At 60.6% G+C, this 19734-nt stretch overlaps 6 protein-coding genes across 6 annotated transcripts; 4 read left to right on the top strand and 2 right to left on the bottom strand.

Moving 5' to 3' along the window:
- Nucleotides 1–974: 974 nt before the first annotated feature.
- BXZ73DRAFT_105103 (uncharacterized protein) lies at nt 975–3615 on the top strand (the record flags this gene model as incomplete). The annotated part of the gene is made up of 14 exons (XM_048016135.1): nt 975–1012; nt 1130–1164; nt 1230–1324; nt 1386–1428; nt 1497–1589; nt 1643–1740; nt 1822–1861; nt 1922–1958; nt 2077–2120; nt 2229–2330; nt 2490–2548; nt 2617–2625; nt 2684–2721; nt 2775–3615. The coding sequence occupies 14 exons, from the start codon at nt 975–977 to the stop codon at nt 3613–3615; spliced, it is 1572 nt and encodes a 523-aa protein (XP_047873997.1).
- Nucleotides 3616–4536: 921 nt separating this feature from the next.
- On the bottom strand, nt 4537–6486 carry BXZ73DRAFT_80487 (uncharacterized protein; the record flags this gene model as incomplete). The annotated part of the gene is made up of 7 exons (XM_048023295.1): nt 4537–4705; nt 4950–5018; nt 5103–5151; nt 5210–5642; nt 5779–5800; nt 5839–6025; nt 6375–6486. 7 exons carry the CDS (start codon nt 6484–6486, stop codon nt 4537–4539), a joined length of 1041 nt encoding a protein of 346 aa, XP_047873998.1.
- A 164-nt stretch (nt 6487–6650) lies between these two features.
- On the top strand, nt 6651–6912 carry BXZ73DRAFT_105105 (uncharacterized protein; the record flags this gene model as incomplete). Its single annotated transcript, XM_048016136.1, has 3 exons — nt 6651–6674; nt 6730–6826; nt 6884–6912. 3 exons carry the CDS (start codon nt 6651–6653, stop codon nt 6910–6912), a joined length of 150 nt encoding a protein of 49 aa, XP_047873999.1.
- Nucleotides 6913–8403: 1491 nt separating this feature from the next.
- Nucleotides 8404–10398, bottom strand: BXZ73DRAFT_80488 (uncharacterized protein; the record flags this gene model as incomplete). Its single annotated transcript, XM_048023296.1, has 3 exons — nt 8404–8962; nt 8991–10180; nt 10234–10398. The coding sequence occupies 3 exons, from the start codon at nt 10396–10398 to the stop codon at nt 8404–8406; spliced, it is 1914 nt and encodes a 637-aa protein (XP_047874000.1).
- Nucleotides 10399–10924: 526 nt separating this feature from the next.
- On the top strand, nt 10925–12217 carry BXZ73DRAFT_105107 (uncharacterized protein; the record flags this gene model as incomplete). The annotated part of the gene is made up of 4 exons (XM_048016137.1): nt 10925–10964; nt 11032–11063; nt 11323–11486; nt 11959–12217. The coding sequence occupies 4 exons, from the start codon at nt 10925–10927 to the stop codon at nt 12215–12217; spliced, it is 495 nt and encodes a 164-aa protein (XP_047874001.1).
- A 3370-nt stretch (nt 12218–15587) lies between these two features.
- On the top strand, nt 15588–17565 carry BXZ73DRAFT_105108 (ammonium transporter; the record flags this gene model as incomplete). Its single annotated transcript, XM_048016138.1, has 10 exons — nt 15588–15612; nt 15673–15875; nt 15925–15938; nt 15991–16040; nt 16099–16230; nt 16286–16774; nt 16833–16949; nt 16988–17070; nt 17177–17467; nt 17548–17565. 10 exons carry the CDS (start codon nt 15588–15590, stop codon nt 17563–17565), a joined length of 1422 nt encoding a protein of 473 aa, XP_047874002.1.
- Between the last annotated feature and the right edge of the window lie 2169 nt (nt 17566–19734).

Below are 19734 nucleotides of genomic sequence, written 5' to 3' on the forward strand. Positions count from 1 at the left end.
ATCTGTTCGTCGTCGTAGCGCGGCTGCAAAGGGCTGCAACGAGTGGGGTTGTCGAGCAGGTTCACGTACTGGGTGTGCGCGCTGTTACTACGGTGCCTGGCACGAGTCACACGCGAAGGGCATGCGCCGCTGGCGATCAAAAGTTGCTGACGTGTCGCGGGGGAGTGGGGCCGACACATGTTTTGGGAAGACTGAAGTGGTTTGTTGCGTTGCTCCCAAGCTCCTGTCCGTGGCGTAACATGTAACTCACCGTGTGTCGGGTGGAGTGGCGGCAAGAGGGCAGAATTGACAGATCGGTGGATGTGGAACCGCGCCGGTGCCGGGATGGAGCGCTGGGAGCAACACCCGCGAGATCAGCCGGTGACCTGGTCTCTACTACGACCTGGAATCGTAATTGCTAAATTGATACATTGATTGGTACACAGGTGCCGGCTACCGTCTATCACAGCGCTGTTAGGCGGACATGAACGAAGGCTCGAAGGCGCGAAGGGAGTTTCACAACATATCTATGTCGAAGCGCGGGCCGCAAAGGCCGCACAAACGCAGAGGCTCCTCGAACGTCATGCAAGGGTGCGTCAATCAATCATGGCCGCGGCGGTACAGCGTCAGTGACACCCTTCGAAGATGTGCCAGCTTCGACAAGGCTTAGCGGGCGCCGTGTCGTCGCGAAGCACCTCCCATTGGTCTCAAACCGACGCCAGCCTCCCACTGCATCCACACGTGCGCCCGCGCCCCGGGCTCGTTTTCAGATCGCTCGGCGATGCGCGAATCGTCCACTATTTTCCCGCGAAGTGTCGCGGACCTTTCGCTCTTCCCCTTCCTCTTCTCCTCCGTCCATCCCGCGGCCGTCTTCCCTCCCGTTCATTTATACCCATCCCTCCACCTGACGCCGCCCGCTCTCCTCGCCGTCCGCCGTCTCCCCCAAGCCCGCCTCCCCAGGCGTGCCCGACGCGCGTGACCCTCATACCGCCAAGATGACCCCGGAGCAGTTCGCCACGGCTGCAGACCATCTGTAAGTGCACCCGCTCTCCCCGAGCCATGCGGCTCCTCCCCGCGCACTGCTAGGGTCCTCGCTTGCCTCGACGGGGATGTCGTGTGCTGACTGGGACCGACATGGACACCTCTGCAGGCTCGCCGCGAAGATGTATTCACTCGCGTCGTGTGGTGCGTCGGATCCATCTATAGTCTCGGTGGAGCCGTCGACTAACGGCGCCTTCCATGCCTCCCAGTCATGCTGTTTTACGACATTGCAATCACGTTCGGAGACGAAGTGGAGAAGATATGGAAGCAGCGGTTCACAGGGGCCACGGTCTTGTGGTTTCTCGTGAGTGACCGCTCCCTCGACTTTGTGCTGCGCACGACGCGCTGACCCCATACTCCGTTAGAACCGCTACCTTTCTCCTCTTGGTTACATCGTGATCATCGTCTGTGCGTAGCCGCCGCCGTCGGAATCAACCGTCACCGGCGTTTGTTGACTGATATGGGTTTCAACATAGCGTTCCAGGATCCCGACTGGGGCAAGCCTGCATGCGAACGCTATATACTTTACCCCGAGGTGCTGAAGATTTTTATCTCAGCTACCATCGGAAGTACGTTGTGGCCAATCCCTTCCATTTTCTACGTTGTTGACTGTATTTGACAGTCATCTTTATTCTACGGTTATACTCCATATACTCCAAGAGCAAGGTCGTGCTATACAGCTTCACGATGCTCCTAGCGACAGAGCTAGCCATTAAGATCGTATGTCTTCCTTTCCGTTGAAGTCACGGCACTTGTTTGGTCGCGTTCCGTTGCTGACGCCATAACGGTTCGCTGTCACAGTGGGCTTTCACCGATGGCACCATGCTCCAGCTTCCACCAGGTGAGTCTCGTTGACTCCGCATCCAACCCTTCCATGGCGGCTGATTTTTTTGTGCGCTAGGATTTGTCGGATGCATCCTCACTGGGAAATCGGCGCCGTGAGTCTTGCCGTGCCCCCTTCCCCTGCAACCGTTCCCGGCGCACCTTGAATCGGCCGCCGCGAGATCGACGCTCCCGTCTCTACTCGTGCTCACATGTCTCGGTGTGCTCCCACAGAGGCGATAGGCTTATTTACACCTGGGTCGCTGAACTAGTCTTTGGTGCGTCTTCTCGCGCTCTATCTTCGTATGGAAGTACGCTTACAAGCCCCTCGGCCGTTTCTTCCCATGGTACTCGCACGGCACATGAAACCCTCTCCACGCTCTCAGACTCGTGTGTGTTCTTCGCGACGCTGTATCGCACGATCCAGCTCTACAGGCGCACCATGATCGGAGAGGCGCAATCGCTTATCACGGTCATCATGCGCGATGGTGAGTGTGGTTTACTTTGTTGCTCTGCGCAGCAGTGTCGTCTTGGCGTCCCATATGGCTTTCTGCATTGAGCGACTGGGTTGTCTCAACTGCGATGGATCTGGCCGCAGCGCAAACCAAGGACCTTCGGCGATCGTGATGCTGATGCGGCCGCCATAGGTGTTATGTACTTTGCTGCCATCTTTGTGAGCAATCTGGTCACCGTGTTGATCTTCGTGGTACGTCTCTATAATGTCCTTTACTTCGGGTGAAGAGAATACTGATGGAAACGTGCTTATTTTTCCAGCTTGCTACGGTACATCTGTTTGCTGCCTTTGGTGGGTATGATCGCTGTGCTCAACCGAATCTGACAGCCCGATCTCAAAGTCATCAATGCTTCCTTCAGTACTCTGTATGCATTCCATCTGCCGCTTATCTCCCTTCTGCTCATCTTCACCCTGTCAGGATCACGAGTCTCATGGTCTCCCGACTCATGCTCAACCTCCGATCAGAAGTGCTCAGGCGCGGTCCCGTTATCGCCTCGCACGTCTCCGGCGATCACTACCGCCTCTCCGAGGCCGATCGGTCCACCATCTACTCCAAACGCGTGATACAGCCCGCCACTCGTAGCGAGATCGAGACCGGATGGGAGGCGTTCGACACCCTCATGGTCGGCAACCTCGGTGCCCCGGTGATGACCTTCGAGCGCGCCTCGGACGACGACGACCACTACGGCCCGGCGGACGACGACACGTCCTCGCAGATCCACCCGCACGACGACAAGGACGCGTACGAGACCGTGCCCGCGACCGCGGCCTCCCCGCGCTCCCCGCACTCGTATCCCCCCGTCTCCTCCCCGCCGCACACCCCGCACTCCGCCGCGCCGCTCTTCCCGCCGCGCGCGCACGCGCACACGCACTCGGCCGACGGCGGCCTCCGCCCGAGCAGCGCCGGCACCGGGGCCTCGACGCTCCACCGCCAGACGTCCGCGTCCTCGGACGCGTCGTCGCTCACGTTCTCCCCGCCGCGCAAGGCGCGCCTCTCCAAGGCGCGGCCCCCGACCGCCGCCAAGTCGCGCGCGGAGCGGCGGCTCGAGCGCGAGGTCGACGCGCTCCAGACGCGCTCGCTCCCCGCGCAGATGGTCGTGCAGGTGACGGAGGAGGTCGTCGTCGACGCGCCGCCGCCGGGCCCGGGCGTCCGCGCGGGCCCGGGCAGCCCGGGGGAGAGCCGGCCGCCGTGGTTCGCGCCGCCGTCGTGGCGGATCAGCAGGGACTCTGCGGGGCGGCGCGGGGGCGCGGACGGTTAGCGGTAGCCAGCTGCACGGTCCCCGCTGCGATCTCCGGACTGCACGGATGTGCGTGTCTGTATATACCTTGCGGCACGGACGGGCGGAGAGCTCGCGCAGTGCCGAGCCTGGGCCCGCCTGAGTCCGCGTCTGCTGCCTTGGAGCTTTGGAGGCTCCGAGCGAGCCGGCCGCGCGTGCCGCGTGCAGGAGTACATTGGGTGGTGCGCCAGCCACCGCCGAAAATAGTACTGGTGACCGTTCGTTTTGGGCGTGCGCCACGCCGCCGCTACTATCTTACTGCCATATTGTAGTCGAATACACGCGTTTGCTGCTGTCGCTCGCCCGCTGAAGATCGATCGGGTTTGTCGAGTTCTACTGAGCGCGCAGTATCTCGTGTACTCCCCTGCGCTGGGCGTGGAGTGTGCGTGGATGCCGCGCATTCGACGATGCCCGTAAAAATGCTGCTCTAGGGCATGGTTATTTTTCTCTGCTCACTCCGACATCCACCCTCGCGACTCCATGCAGAGACAAGAGGTCCTTGGTCCCATTCTGCGCGTGGCGATTCGCCGGGTGCTCCCATAAATGGATCAATGCCGACACGGAGGACTATGCGGGATGAGGGCGAGGTCGGAAAGCTTTCGTGGAAGTGGGGGGTCAAACCAAATTAGCGGTCGACACCGTCGTGAATGGAGTGTACTACGATGCGTCGAGGCTCGCGTGGCGGTCGTCGACTGGCGAATAGCCTTGAAGAGTAAACGGGATACTCGCTCGAGAGGTGTGGGCCCTGAAAACGCGCTCATTCGAGCCGTACAGACCGCGAACAAAGGTCGCACGAGTCCATGGATCGTGCAAGGGGTGGGGGCAAGCGCTACGCTTGCGGTGAACGTGCTTCACAGCCACAAAGCAGCTCAATCGGTCGGTCTCACTGGGCTCGATCGGCGATCAGATCCACCCCGTGAGCCCTCCCGGAACACGCATACGGCCGAGCTCTTCGGGGGCGAACGTTCTGACCAGCTGGGGCCCAACCGCACCGGTGTCTTGATCGCTTCCATTCGAGAGATGTTCCGCGAGGCTCGTGAAGACGATCCGCTCCGCCGAGAGCCGGCGGTACCTGTGAGCGGATCGGGACGTTTCATGTTTTGAGCAGCGGTGCGCGAATTGCGAGGGTAGCTGGCGGGGATGAGGTGGAGTTCAGTCGGTGCGTGTCCGTTAGTAGTTCGAGCCGCATACAAGGACTGTTGTATGTATGTGCATTGGTTTAAGTTTCTGTTGGCAAGCGCTCGTTGAGCATTGCAGAAGTTCTTGCGCCTGCAACATCCATATCCGCGCATACGAGTCTCCCTGCTTCTGCATACAAGGCTCCCCGCTTCTGCATCGGCTCGTCATGTGTGCCCTCCTCCACGATCACCGAGTCGTTCATATACCTGCGCTGAACGTAAGCAGCTGCTCGCCCAAGACAACATCAATACTGACAAGATCAGATCCGCGTGCGCTTCAGACGTCCGAACCTGTGCGACGTCTTGTTCCCCCGCAGCTCCCTCAGCCTCCCGAACAGATCTGCGGAACCTCAACGTCAGCCCCGCTTCCATCCTTCTGACATACAAGAGTCACGCACCATGCTCCGCCGTCGGGTCCGGCGACGCGCTCGGCTCGTCCAACAGCGTTAACAGCCCCCCGCGCGCCCGCGCCCATCCTCGGCGACGACCGCGCGCATGAACGTCCGCGCGACCGCGAGGTGCTGCATCTGCCCGCCGCTGAGCGCCGCCCCGCCCTGGCGCGCCGCCATACCCCCTGCGCTGCGCACGCCCGAGCAGTCGATCGGACGGCCGAAGAGCAAAGTCGCGCCCTAAGGCATGCCCGCGAAGCAGTCGCGCGCCGCGGAGCTCTAGCGCGGTAGGGACGCGATCGTCGTTGCGGAAGTTCGTGGGGTCGCCGAGGGCTACGTTATCGCGGATCTGGGGCTGAGGACGCGGCGGGCGACGGCCGGCGAGAGAAATGCGGAAGAGGGCGTCGCCGTCGACGGTGCGGGTGTCGATCGTAGTTTGGAGCTAGACAGTGAAGCACTGGGTCGGCTCATCTGCGTCTTGATACACAGGAGACGGTGTGCGGATGCGTGGATGGGAAGGTGCGCTTGATGCAGGAGTCGGCAATGGCATCGGAAGGCTGGAGAGAGGAGGGACGTACGATGTGTATGAGCTGCCCAGAGCTGAGTGCGCGAATGGAGTGCAACCCAAGCGGGCTCACCATAGGGCGGCGGCGGGAATGAGGGAGTGGAGGACCTCGGCAGTGGCATACGAGATGAGGATGGTCCAGCAGCTCCGGATGGCGATGCGCACGAGGTACGGCAGGCACTCGTCCGCCTCAACCGTCTTCTCGAGCCATGACGAGCCGGGGACGTGGTCGAGCGCGGGGTTCGTCTCCTCGTACAGATCTCAGATGCCGATGCGGGTGTGCTTGACGCGGGTGGTGTCTGCGGGGTTGAGGAGGCTCTCGCGGTTGGCTGCGCGAGCGACCCCAGCGACAACCTCTTGCCATCCTGCGCGGGGGAGGAGAAAAAAGAGCAGAGGAGTGGGGGTGTGCGAGGGCGTCGTGGCAGAAGAAAAGCAGGCGGGGCGGAGCAGGACAGACACGACAGCCTCACATCCCCGCCCGCCCGCATTGGGGGGACTGACGCTTCGCGCACACGGTGTTCGCTACTCTCCTCTTTTTTCCTCCTCATTCGCCGTGGCGAGCACTTGAAGTCATACTTCGCAGAGGTGTCATCTCACCTCGTTATAGACCTCCGCTTAGTCCCTGAGCACGGCGTATGCTTCCGTGCAGGACACCTCCAACAACTTCGTTCTTCACGGCACTCTCAAGTACGGTCCCCGGAGTCTCGCCGCGGAGGTTCATGCCACAAGTAATGTCAAGGACGGTCTTGCGAACGTGCGTTCTACTTCACTGCTCCTGTCGTGCTCTTCGCTCAGCTTCTCTCAGTGGGAGGTGACCCAGGATATTGTCAGACAACCTCAAGCTTCAGATGCAGCGCCAGATCTTCGGTCTTCACGCGCCTCCTCATGGAGCGCAAGATTGTGAGCCAGGTTTGTTCTTTCGATTTTGTCTCTGTCCACCCTCGCTTCAACGCTCCCTTCCTAGAATGCCCATATGCCCATATTCCCCCAATCCAACCTCCACCTCAACATCCTCATGGGCCGCGACGAGACGCTCGAATGCACCGGCTTCATGACACCAGGTGAGTCCATTGCTACACCTTATCTACATCTTGTCTGATCGACAATTGCCTTGGCAGAGGAGATGAGCCAGTCACTGGGTATCTAAGCTGACATGGAGAAGAAGTTGCGCATGTGAGCCCATGCGAGTTGTACCATCAACATTACCTTTCGCCATCAGTGCGCTGTAGACTATCGCATCCGTTCGAGGAGCCCTGGCAGAGGTTCGTTCCCGGCAACGATCCCTCCGACGGCATCGCACGACAGAGACAAGTTCTACTATACAGCCCCGACTGGCCTCTGTGGCGTGTGCAAGGAACAAGAGGCGAAAGTCGAGATTGTACGTGCTCATCGTGTCTGCACTCTCTCCCGTCTTCTGAAACATATATACGTCCGCGTACTCTCCTCCTCGCAGTCTACATCTTCTGCAACGAGGCCCAACTCCTCCTCGTTGATCGCCGAGAGTTTCTCATCACTACCCTTTCCTCTACGGCACACGCGAAAACCGAATGCTTCATTTCTTCTGGCGCGTCGCGCACATCTCCCAGGTCACTCTCGGTTTCGACCGGGAGCCAGTTGTTTCGGCGACCAGCGACCGGCGACCAGCGAAGACGAGAAGCGACTGCTCGCCTATGCCAAGGTATTGCCGACTGCCGATCCTCCACGCACTCTGCTCCGCCACCTTTTATTCCATAAGTCCAAGATGCCTAGATGGTCCCGGAAGGTCAGTAAGCGATCACCCCTTCACCACATGGAGATAACCGGCGAGACGTACCTCGTCGGGCATCCGACCATTCAAACATATGCTAATATCTCATTTCCAGCCATCTATCGGACGACATCGAGTCGTTCATACACGTCCTCTGCTACCTAGTTTTACGGTTCGACCACACGCCTCACGGACGGTATGACCTCCCTTGATCGTCTACGAACCAAAGTCGAAGAAGTTTTCGGCCCATCCCATGATCTCGCAGACGACGAAGTCTACGGGGGCGGATCAGACAAGTTCGACGGCTTCGAACGGCGGAGATCATGGGTCCGAGTCCATACCAACAAAACTCTGGGATCGGCTACAAGCATCATGCTCAGGTCTCCTTGAACGAGTACGGTGTGATGTACGACGTACGGTGCGCCCTCCGACCAATCCACGATTCCGCTCCAACATCTCCAGGAAGCGAGGCCGCTGGCAACCCACGGGCCGCTCAAGGCCGTCTTCCGACACCATGCGGACGTCCGGAACTGGAGTTCCGATGATGGCGCGGCGGACAAGGAGGCTTGCGACTTCTTCAAAAAGGCGCAGATTGTAATACCGTGAGTCAGATTCCTGTCACGCACTCTCCGTGGTCCCCTAGGGTCCCTGTGCCATGCTCTCCGCCACGCCTTCGTCCCTGACTAGAGTGGGAGGGCGATCAGTGTTGTACCTACTGGAGTTGCACGCAAACTACCCTGTGTTCACGGCACAGCTTGTTTTATATAGTATCAATCCGTACTATGCACAATGATTCCGCAAACAAGTGGAGAGTTTCCGAGCCAAGTTTTCCCGATAGTAAAACCAACTACACGCATTCAGTTCTATACAAAGCTCATCCCACTCGTGGTATTACGCTCTCTTCTGCTTCTTCTTCGCTGGCCCCGACTTGTTGGAAGGCTTCTCTTCCGGTGCGTGGACGACACAACTCACGTAGTTGTTCTCGTGCATGGTGATGAGTCGCGCCCTCGTGAACAAGTCGGTAGTCTTCTTCCAGTTCTTCTTTTTCCAGTTCTTCTTGTCTGAATAGCGCTCGAAGATCTTCCTCAATGGTTCGTATTCTGCGAGCGGGCCTGGCTCCTCTAGAGGTTCGACAGGCACATCAGTGGCCTTCGTGTAGATGCGCTTGTATATCTTCAAATCGATCGGAGACAAGTGGTCGTAAGTGAGCTTGGCGATATTCTCGAGTACGGCGTCCATGTCTGTATTGTCGACAGGGTAGACCCAGGGGTCGCTGGCACCTAGGCGCATGTTCGTGAACTTCTGCCGTACACCGTGGTAGACGTTGTTTCCCGGGTGGCGAATACAGACGGCGTAATGTGACTGGATCATGTTGCGCATATTGTTGTGCGGACTCGACCAAGCGGAAAGCATGAAAAACGCGAGGTGCGGGTCCGTAAAGTGCGGAGGTCTGAACAACGGGGCGTCCAATCACAAACGCGTTGCCTCCGATTGTCGTGCGATGTAATGGCCACTGCGTGATGGTGGCCTCGTACGGCTGGACGCGCGCCCTCGGGTTGCGACCGAGTGTGTGCAGAAGGAGAGCTCGTCGAGGATCGCCCGAGTTCATAGTACGTTTAGCGAAGTTGAGCAGCTTCTCTTCATCAGTGCTTGTGGCCCGAACTACGGATGGATCAAAGCCGAGGGCCTCTCTAGACATATGGGCTACACGCCAGAAGAAGCGGTGCAGGGTCTTGTCTTCTACCGTGCCGTATCTGAAAGCGGCTGAGAGGAAGCTGCCACCACGTGTGACGACGAGGATACGGGCCTGGTTGCGAAGCACATACACCGCAAAGAGATGGGTGCGATGTTGTCGTCCTAGAATGGCGGCGCAGTATTCGGTGATCTGGCCCAGGGAATCCATCTGACCAGAAGATGGCGCCAGTCCTACCGCCACCACACCGTGCTCTTCTTCGGAATCTGAAGCATTCTTGGCGCGCTTTTTGGTCACCGCCCGCGGTAGTGTCGGGGATTTCGCCCCAGGAGATTCAGACAGGTCGAACTTGAACGCCGACTTCGTCGAGTTGATCTTGACTTCTACAGGAATGATGATATCGGCATAGGATGTCCTACCGTCGAAGCCTTTCATGGCCTGAGCACGGGTCAAAGGTGCGACGGGAACGACACCATCACGCCGGTCCGGCGTGGCGTAGTCTTCGGGTCTAATGGCATGATACTCCTCGTCACGAAGTTCTTCAGGCACAACACCACGTTCTTCGGACGCATTGGCACCGTCCTCTGAGAGTTCTTCGTCACTTTCTTCGCTGTTGCTGTTGCTGTTGCTGTTGCTGCTGCTGTTGTTGTCTTCGTCTTCGTCGTCTTCATTGTTGTCTTCATTGTTGTCGTCGTCGTCTTCGTCGTCATCTTCTTCCTCTGCCACCGGTTCCATCTCGTCTCCTTCGATGTCCGAGATCGAGTCGCCACGTTTGTCAGTGTCGGCTACAAGCAGCTCACGAGTGCGTTTGTCGTTGAAGTAGATTGAGACATCGGGACAGGTGCGCTGATACACGGCCCTCGGACCTTTGCCGTCTGGCAAGAACTTCGTCGAGGTATCCAAGGCCACAAGTGGTACCAGGCCTGGGGCACGCTCCTTCACGGCTTCCCTGAAAACCGATGACGCAATTTTGGCCTGAAAATGTGGTTTAGTGTATGAAGGGAAGGACGCCGCGGTGGCGAACATACAATTTGAACGTTGACTTCCTGCTCTGATTTCGGGGTGGCGAGCCAACTGATGTGCATGTAGTCGAACTCGCTCTCGATATTTTCGGGAGGATCAGGGCCGGGGAAGAACCTCTCCTTCATCTCCTCAAACCGAAGCTCTTGCATAGCACGATGGATGGTCTGCATACTGTTCTTGTAGATGTCACGTAAATCTGTGGTTGACCCGTCTGGCCCGATGATTTCCAGCTGGTAAGAATCAACCCCTCATTTTTGTCGTGAGGAGTTGAGGTCAAGAACCGCGGATTCGAAGGGTGGGGCAACAGGCTCCTGTGGTGGAGGAGGTGGAGTGCTCGCCGAGCTGGCGGCTGTGCCTCCTGAGCGCACGCGAGGCGCCCTGCCAAGCTCGCGCGCCTCGAGAGAGAGAGAGAGAGAGAGGGCAGTTCAATCACCTCCTCTACCGGAGGCGATCCCGGAACGCTACTTAGATAAGCACGGCAGCACGCCGACTCCCGCACTGTCCTGTAGACGCCCCGCCGTCCGACAAGTGGCCGCACGAGCACATATAGTGTGTACTGTAATATACTATGTACGAAAGACACAGGTCTATTGAAGCAGTGAGAAGTCACCGCACAGATGGAAAGTATGAATGACAAGATCCGAGAGAAGGGGACTTGTCCCGCCGCACTCGAACTGCTCTCTCGTTTTTTTCCTGATGTACGCCACTCTGCCCATACGAGATCACCTTCGCAACTGTGAATTGGATGATGCTGCCTCTACTTCAAATGTGTCTGACAACAACACATCTCGTTTGCCGCATAGGTTCTCAGCAATTGAACACCGTGTGCGCGACGGTCAGTACTTCAGTTCCCCAATAGGGCAGGCAGGCGGGGATGTGAGGTTGCCGCATCTGTCCTGCTCCGGCCGGCCTGCTTTTCTTCTGCCACGACGCCCTCGCGCGCCCCCACTCCTCTGCTCTTTTGTCTCCTCCCCCGCGCAGGATGGCAAGAGGTCGTCGCTGGGCCGCCCGCGCAGCAACCGCGAGGGCCTCCTCGACCCGCAGACACCACCCGCGTCAAGCACACCCGCATCGGCATCTGAGATCTGTGCGAGGAGACGAGCCCCGCGCTCGACCACGTCCCCGGCTCGTCATGGCTCGAGAGGACGATTGAGGCGGACGAGTGCCTGCCATACCTCGTGCACATCGCCATCCGGAGCTGCCGGATCATCCTCACCGCCGAGGTCCTCCACTCCCTCATTCCCGCCGCCGCCCTATGGTGAGCCCGCTTGGGTTGCACTCCATTCGCGCACTCAGCTCTGGGCCGCTCATACACATCGTACGTCCCTCCTCTCTCCAGCCTTCCAATGCCATTGCTGACTCCTGCATCAAGCGCACCTTCCCATCCACGCATCCGCACACCGTCTCCTTCATCACAAGCGTATCAAGACGCGGATGAGCCGACCCAGTGCCACACTGTCTAGCTCCAAACTACGATCGACACCCGCACCGTCGACGGCGACGCCCTCTTCCGCATCAGGCCTCTCTCTCCCCTCGACCACCACCATCTCGCCCCATTCACTGCAGACCAGGTACACCCCCTCCCCATCGCATTCCCCCGGACTGCCTATCGCCCTCCCCCCACTGTCCTTTCCCGACGGTGGTGGTCCCGACGTCGGCCCTTGCCTCAGCCGACACCGCACCACCGGGCCCTCGACGGGCCCATCCTCTCGCTCATCCGGGGCTCCCAGTGAGCTCCTGCCACCACACCACGCCAGGTCGCCTACGCCGTCCTCGCTCGCCCACCCGGGCTCTCCACCACCCCCTCTTGGCCTTCCGCCGGGCGCACGCTGGCCCCCCGCGTCGCCGCTCGCCGCCCACCAAGAGCTGCCCCCACCCTCACCGCACGACTTCCCTCGCATGCGGCCTCCCACCCTCCGCCTGGGCTCCACGGCCTGGGCTCTTCTCGGTCACCCCAGCCTGCACCCCGCGGGCACCCGCACGGCCTAGCGCCTGCGGCACCACCACCACGCCCTGGCCTCATGGCTGGGGCTCCTCCACCCTCGCGTCCGCCTCGGTGCGGCCGCAGGTGCCTGCGCGCTCCCTCGTGGGCGTGCGGGCGCCTCCTCTCCTCGCAAGGCTAGGGCTCCGCGCGCCTCAACAGCGCCGGTTGGGGCCCCGTCCCATCCTCAAGCCGGCCCGTGAATCCCTCATAGGCGACCAAGAAGAGCACCCGGTTGGGTTGAACGGTGAGAGTTTGTGGCCTTGAGATGCGCTCTTTGGACGTTCGGGGACTCTGTTACGGACTCTTTCCTCGACTCGCGCTCCGGTGTTCAGAACGCGGCCGCCTGCAGGGCCTGCACCCCCCACTACTAGCTCAGGCTGTGGCCCCGTGACCAAATGTCGACAACCGAACGCGGGATAACCGCCGTCCCTGATTGTATTAGACATACTTAGCACTATGTAAGGTACTTAGGGCCCTGGCAAGACATCATCATCATCATCATCATCAGCCCTCTTCCGCATTTCTCTCGCCGGCGTCGCGTGCGATCCGACGCGATAACGTAGCCCTCGGCGACCCCACGAACTTCCGCAACGACGAGCGCGTCCCCACCGCGCTCGAGCTCGGCGGCGCGCGACTTTGCTCTTCGGCCGTCCGATCGACTGCTCGGGCGTGCGCAGCGCAGGGGGTATGGCCGCGCGCCAAGGCGGGGCGGCGCTCAGCGGCGGGCAGATGCAGCGCCTCGCGGTCGCGCGGACGTTCATGCGCGCGGGCGCGCGGGGCTGTTAACGCTGTTCGACGAGCCGAGCGCGTCGCTGGGAGGCTGAGGGAGCTGCGGGGGAATAAGATGATGGTGTTTTCGTTGCACAGGTTCGGAAGTCTGAAGCGCACGCGAATGTGATCTTATCAGTGTTGACGTTGTCTTGGGCGAGCAGCTGCTTACGTTCAGCGCAGGTATATGGACGACTCGGTGATCGTAGAGGAGGGCCCACATGACGAGCTGATGCAGAAGTAGGGAGACTCGTATGCACGGATATGGATGTTGCAGGCGCCAGCATTCCCTTTTTTTTGGTGGAGCAAATACCGTAGACCATCGTTTCACCCCTTGGGGATCCGGGACAGTCTGAGTTGTAATGAAACAACCGGCTCGCTTTTTCGTATAGGCTTGAACAGAGGAAGTTAGAAAACTCCGCTCTTGCCTAGTCACCGCGATGGAATGCTATTACGCACAAAGTGTGGGACTCATTCCAGCGTGCATCATCTAGTCCGAGGACCATCCGCTCGCCTTCCTTATACCCACTAAACCCCCGCTTCCGAGCACCCAGTCCTCTGGGAGTCGGTCTCTGTCGTTCATTATAGGTGACCAGATTTTGGCCAAATTTTTTGCGCTCACGGAGTGGGAGTCCGGAACTCGCGAGGCGCCAGCATTCCTGTAACTCCGAGGTTTCGCATGTACGTACTATATGCTCTGTCTAATGCTTCATGATGCAATTATTGCAACGCCGTATCAGGGACACGGAGAGTGAAGCACGGAGGGAGCGAGCCATGTGCATGATGCATTGGATGGCTATTACAGCTGGTGCCAAATCGATAGAGACGTCGGCTTCTCGTACATACGCGGTGGAACTCGCCAGGGTCGCTAAACCTACGCTCTGCTCCGCCGCGCCTGTTTGCACGCACATTTCGAGCCCCGCCTCGTATGTGCGGGACGCCGCATACTGACGTCGTTGAACGTCACGGTTTCGACGCCGGGCCGGGAACCCGGATGCGTGAGACTGCTCGATTGATGCGCCCCGTCGGGACCGAGCAAGGATCTGGAGTCGGGCGCTCCTTTGGTTCGGGGCGGACGGCGCCGGGCCGGGGTTGGAGATGACGTTCGTCTTGCGAAACCTGGGGAAAATCAGTGCTGGTGAGGGTCGAACGTGCACACGTGTGAGACGCCAGACAGGGGGGGAGGTGCATTGTGGGCAGCCTGAGGGCGATTGTGGCAATACGTGCGGAACGGAAGCGGGACGTGGTTGACAGCCTGTTACAGTGCGTGCCCTCGTGGAGGTGGTGGGGGCGTGTGACCCGGTTTCCCCGTCCGTGCCACGCTGGGTCGTCGACGGGGAGACTGAGAGAAAGTGAGGGAGAGAGAGGGAAGCGGGCGTCGCGCAGCAGGCGGCGGAGAGGTGAAACGCCGCGTTCGGGATGCCGTCTCACGGAGGGCCGGAGGCGTTGAGTTCGAGGCGTGGCTGGGACCGTCGAGTGACGTGGGGAAGCAATGAGCCGTAGCCGATGCGGCGAAGATTTGTTGACCTCAAACCAGTCTTGACTGGGGGGCACCGGCGCTGAGAGGGCCGACGCAGGGGTCGAACGACGAAGGGCCTTCGCGCCACAGGAGAGAGCGCGATAACGGGCACGCGAGCTCGTGTTTGTTCGCCGAGAGGGGTCGAGGATGACGGTGTGCGCTGACGTCGATCGATGGCCCGACAACCGATCGCGACGAGACTTGCACAGGGATCGCTCGGGAGGACTTTCGTCGAGAGTTCTTGCAAAACGCTGCGCGGCGGAACGACAGGATCTCAGTTCGGTGACAGAGAAGTGCGAGGAGGACAGCTGTGGGAGTGGCGGGGCGCGTTGGGGCGCGGTGTTGCGGAGGAGGAAATACCTGTTCCGTGGATAAGACACCCACGGGGAGGGAGAGCAATTCGTTCTGCCGTGAGACTAGAACCAGGCAGGCACGGGCGCGATGACAGATGGTGGGGAGTACGGCGGCGTAGGTTGGGAGCGGCGTAGTACTGTGCCGCAGACGGGTGACAGCGGTTGGGTGGTGGCAGAGGCCTAGCAGAGGGCGAGAGCGAGATGGGCAAGACTACTTAAGTATCTGTAGCTGGAGGTGGGGCGGGATGAGTGCGGAGGATCGGGAGGGGATCTGGCTGTTCCAGATGCGGCCAAGGGTTCTCTCATCAGGCACTCCGCCGGCTGCAACGCAGAACGCCAGCTGCCGTTTGAGCCCACCCTTATCTTCTCCTCTCTCTGCTGGTGTGGCGGCGGGCAGAGGTCGCTGCGCCGCTGCCGCGCGTGCTGGGGGCGTCCGTGCCGCCGCTGGAGGCATCTGGCGGGGCGACGGAGGGCGGGAAGAGTGTGCTTGGCGGAAGGCGAGGAGATCTGCGAGATTGGGATCGTGGAGGGCGGGCGAGGGGAGGAGAGATATACTTCGCACCTCCCATTGGCCGATAGCCCTGGGCCGGGCGCTGGGCGGGACGGGGCGGGCCCTATAATTAATGGGCTTCTTGCCTCGCTTCCCTTCTGAACGCTCCTCTGCCGCCCCCGGACGTCCTCCAGACCACCGACACCGACCAGCTCAGCTGTGCGCCCACACGAGCAGAGTCCACCATGGTCAACATCACCTACGACGACTGTGCGCTCCCTCTCATCCCCGCATTCCATGCACGCGACTGACCTCTCTCGTCTCCTCCAGCCGGCTCCACCATCGCCACCCTTCCCGATGGTACTACCGCGCTCTACGACGCCGGAGACATCGCCTGGGTCCTCGCCTCCACTGCCCTGGTCTGGCTCATGATCCCCGGCGTCGGTTTCTTCTACTCGGGCCTGCTCCGGAGGAAAAACGCGTTGTCGATGATTTGGGCATCCATGATGACTCTCGCCGTTGTCTCCTTCCAGGTATGCCTCATCTCTTCTCTCCTTTCCGCGCGTCTCACTCTGCTCCTAGTGGTTCTTTTGGGGGTGAGCCTTCCGCTCTTTGCGCTCGTGTGCGCAGGCATTGACAGTCCTTCAGTTACTCGCTAGCCTTCAGTGACACCGCGAACGCATACATCGGTAACCTCAGTGAGTACTCCGCTCCTGCTACCACATCTTCCCTTCCAACCGATCTGGCGATCTTCAGAGTACTTCGGTCTCAAGGGCGTTCTCGATCAGCCCTCGATCGGCAGCGCGCGTATCCCCGCCATTGCCTTCTGCGTCTTCCAGCTCATGTTCGCTGCCATCACGTACGTCCTTCAATCATTCACATCGTTCCGTCGTCAACTCCTCCCGCCTTCAGTCCCATGCTTGCAATTGGTGCCATTGCTGAGCGTGGCCGCCTCGGCCCATCATGGTTTTCGTCTTCGTTTGGTCCACCATCGTCTACGACCCCATTGCCTGCTGGACCTGGAACTCCAACGGCTGGTCTTTCCTCCTCGGTGGACTCGACTTCGCCGGCGGAACGCCCGTCCACATCTCGTCCGGTACCGCCGCCCTTGCCATCTCCATCTACCTCGGCAAGCGCCGTGGCTATGGTACTGAACGCCTTGCCTACAAGCCCCACAACACCACCTACGTTGTCCTCGGCACGGTCTTCCTCTGGTTCGGTTGGTTCGGGTTCAACGGTGGTTCGGCCCTCGCTGCCAACATGCGCGCCGTCCAGGCCTGCATTGTCACCAACCTCGCTGCTTCCGTCGGTGGCCTTACTTGGATGCTCTGGGACTACCGTCTCGAGCGCAAGTGGTCCGCCGTCGGCTTCTGCTCTGGTGCCATCGCCGGTCTCGTCGCCATTACCCCCGGATCTGGTTTCGTCGGCTCCCGTACGTGCACTCAGTGGCTTCGTTTGCCATCCCAACTTATGAGTGATCCCGCATACAGCCGCTGCCGTCCTCTTCGGCGTGCTTGCCGGCACGCTCTGCAACTTCGCGACGCAGCTCAAGTTCGTCTTTGGCTATGACGACTGCCTTGACATCTTCGCGTCGCACGCCGTTGGCGGTATCATCGGCAACATCCTCACCGGTCTCTTCGCACAGGCGTCGTGGCTAGCTTCGACGGTGGCCTCGCGCCCATCGCCGGTGGCTGGCTCGACCACCACTACATCCAGCTCGGCTACCAGGTCGCTGACTCCGTCGCGGGCTCTCTTACTCTTTCGTCATGACCGTGAGTGCCCATGTATGCGGTTTGCAGGCACGTTGACGCTGATCCATTCGCTCTCCGCGCAGACGATCATCCTCTGGATCATGCACTTCATCCCCGGCCTCCGCCTCCGTGCGACGGAGGAGGCCGAGATCCTCGGCATCGACGACGCCGAGATGGGCGAGTTCGCGTACGACTACGTCGGCATCGACCTCGGCCACGGGCACGACTTCCACGACGACACGCACTCGCACGGCGTGGGCGCGCTCACCGCGGGTGGCCGCGAGCCCCGCATCACGCCCGAAGTCGAGCTCGGAGGAGGGCGAGAAGGTGTCGGAGCCGGCCGCCTCGGCGTCATGAGCTCCCCCTTCGTCTCCGTCCGCGCGTCTGAGTGGGCTCGAGGGGAGCGGGGACGGTATGTGTCTGCCTGCCCATACGAATACTGGTCGTTGTATAGATGTTCTATCCAGCCTAATGGTCTGCTGTGCTACGTATATTATCTCTCTCGTGCCCTCTATCCACGTCTCTTCACGCCTAGACAACCCTTGCCCGCTTGCTGCTCTGAGACTAGGCGGTGGCGCGTTGGACTCGTCCGCCCCCTCGCCCCGTGCGACCGCCCGCGTACACCGTTCTCCCATGGCTGTCTCTTCTGTGCCTGATGGCCTGACTAGCGTTCGCGCATCTCCGGCGAGTTCGCCTTGGCAGCGGCTGCAGTGGACACAGTGCGGTCGGAATGCCGTCAAGCCTCGACGCGCCGCGCGCCGCGACGTGCGCACCCAGCGTCGCGTACGTACGCGCCGGTGGTCGCATTCAAACGGGTCCGGGGCGGGCGAGGGATCCTTCTTGGCTCAGGTGAGCCGACCGCTGGCAGGACGACGGAGGCAGTTTGGCATCGCGCACGCGCAGCGCCGTCGAGACGGTCGACGGGGAACGCGGGTCTTGATCGATCGATATGGAAGTCGTGTGAGCGGGGGCGGGAGCGGTGGCGTGAAGAAGCTCCCGGGGCCGTGTGGCACGTCGAGGGACGAGGGACGGTGGGCTGGCACATGCGCCGTGCTGCGTACTTGGCACGGGGACTCCGAACTCGAGACGGGCCCAGGGCCCCACAGCGAGCTGCGTTCGTCGTTTGTCATTCGCCGACGCCGGACGGGGGTGGCGGACCACTTCGATGCGGCGAGGAGAGTCAGGAGACGGGATGGCACTGCTTGGACGGCGAGACTGCGTGTCCGTGTGGGGCAGGCAAGGAGGGGCACTAGGTCAGCGTGCGCGCGCTGCGCTGCTTGGCGGGTGGTATGACGCCGCTTGCGGATTCGGAAGTGTGAAATGTATGATGGGGGAGGTCTAGCGTTGGACTCAGAAGGTCCACTCGCGGATGGTGGAGGCGGTGCGACGGTCGGCCCCTCGTTTCACGGCGAGCGTCGTGCGGTCGAAGGTTCAATATACGACAGCGGCCAAGCGCGGGTGAACAAGTGAGCAAGTGGTCTCTCAGTACTCAGTGGGCGCAAGCAGAGACTGCGTCGGCGGTGTAGCGAACGAGCCACCGCCCTGCGCCCATCTGCCTTCGGAGGCTTCCCGCCAGCGCCCCGTCCCGGCGCGCACCTTCGATCCCAGTGCAGAATTCAACGCATCCACACGCCAGATTGTCAGACCGCGCGTTCGGCCGGGGAGGTCTTCTCCGTCCGATTCTCTGGCTCCCCGCCCCGGGCGCGCCCGTTCTTCCCACCCAAGCCCGCCCAAGCCCACGAGCGCGATCCCACACAAACCAGTGCCGGCCGTCGCACTTCGGGAAGGCCCGTCTTGACACCCGCGTCATACCCGTGCTCATGTGATAGAAAGGGAGAGAGAGGAAGGGAAAGACGGAGAGAAGACGCACCGCGACCGAGCGAGAACGGCCCGGGCACGGACTGCTTCCTCCGCGGCCGGCGTCGAGGAAGCGCGCGGGGATGGGCCAGAGTAGTACTAGTACTATGTGCGTATTGCGCGGCGATGGTAGGTGAGCGAGAAGGGTGGGACGTCTGCGGCGTCGCCTGCGGACGGGAGGAGCGCGCGGGCGCACCCGGCGCGCTCCTCCAGACAGGGCTGGGTGCGCGGGTCGATGCCTTGAGAGAAAGGGACTGCGCGGTCGGGAAGACTGGGCGCGCAAGAGAAAGAAGAGGGGAGGGTGAGTACGTTGACGTGGGTGAGGTAGGGATCGCGCGTGCGAGGCAGATGGGAAGACGTGCGCACACATTCGGCGCCCATGAGGTATCTGGCAGGCAGGGCAGTCAGTTCGTTTTTCGTTTGGAGAGGTGCACTCGACGAAGACGACAAGCCTAGACCAGATACCAAGCGTTTCGTTCTTCCTGAGGCTGTTGAACAGGATCTCGCTCAAAACCCTCAACACTCCGACACTCTCACCCCGTTGCCATCGGGTGTTCATGATTATCTCCATGTCCGTTCCCATGCAGAACGGCGCTTGGTGATGCATGCATGGTAGATTGTCGTTGGGTCGCACTCCAGCTCACGCTTCTCTCCACGAACCACTTTGACAAGGTGAGAGGGACGCAGATGCCCCAGTTCAGATGGTGTCTTGCGCGTGTACAGTTTTCGTTGGTAGTCAAGTACGCATACGCACCTCTATTGCATCCAGCGCGTAATTCTTGGA

This window comes from Epithele typhae (genome assembly GCF_022376455.1).
Source record: "Epithele typhae strain CBS 203.58 chromosome Unknown BXZ73scaffold_61, whole genome shotgun sequence".
NCBI lineage: Eukaryota > Fungi > Basidiomycota > Agaricomycetes > Polyporales > Epitheliaceae > Epithele > Epithele typhae.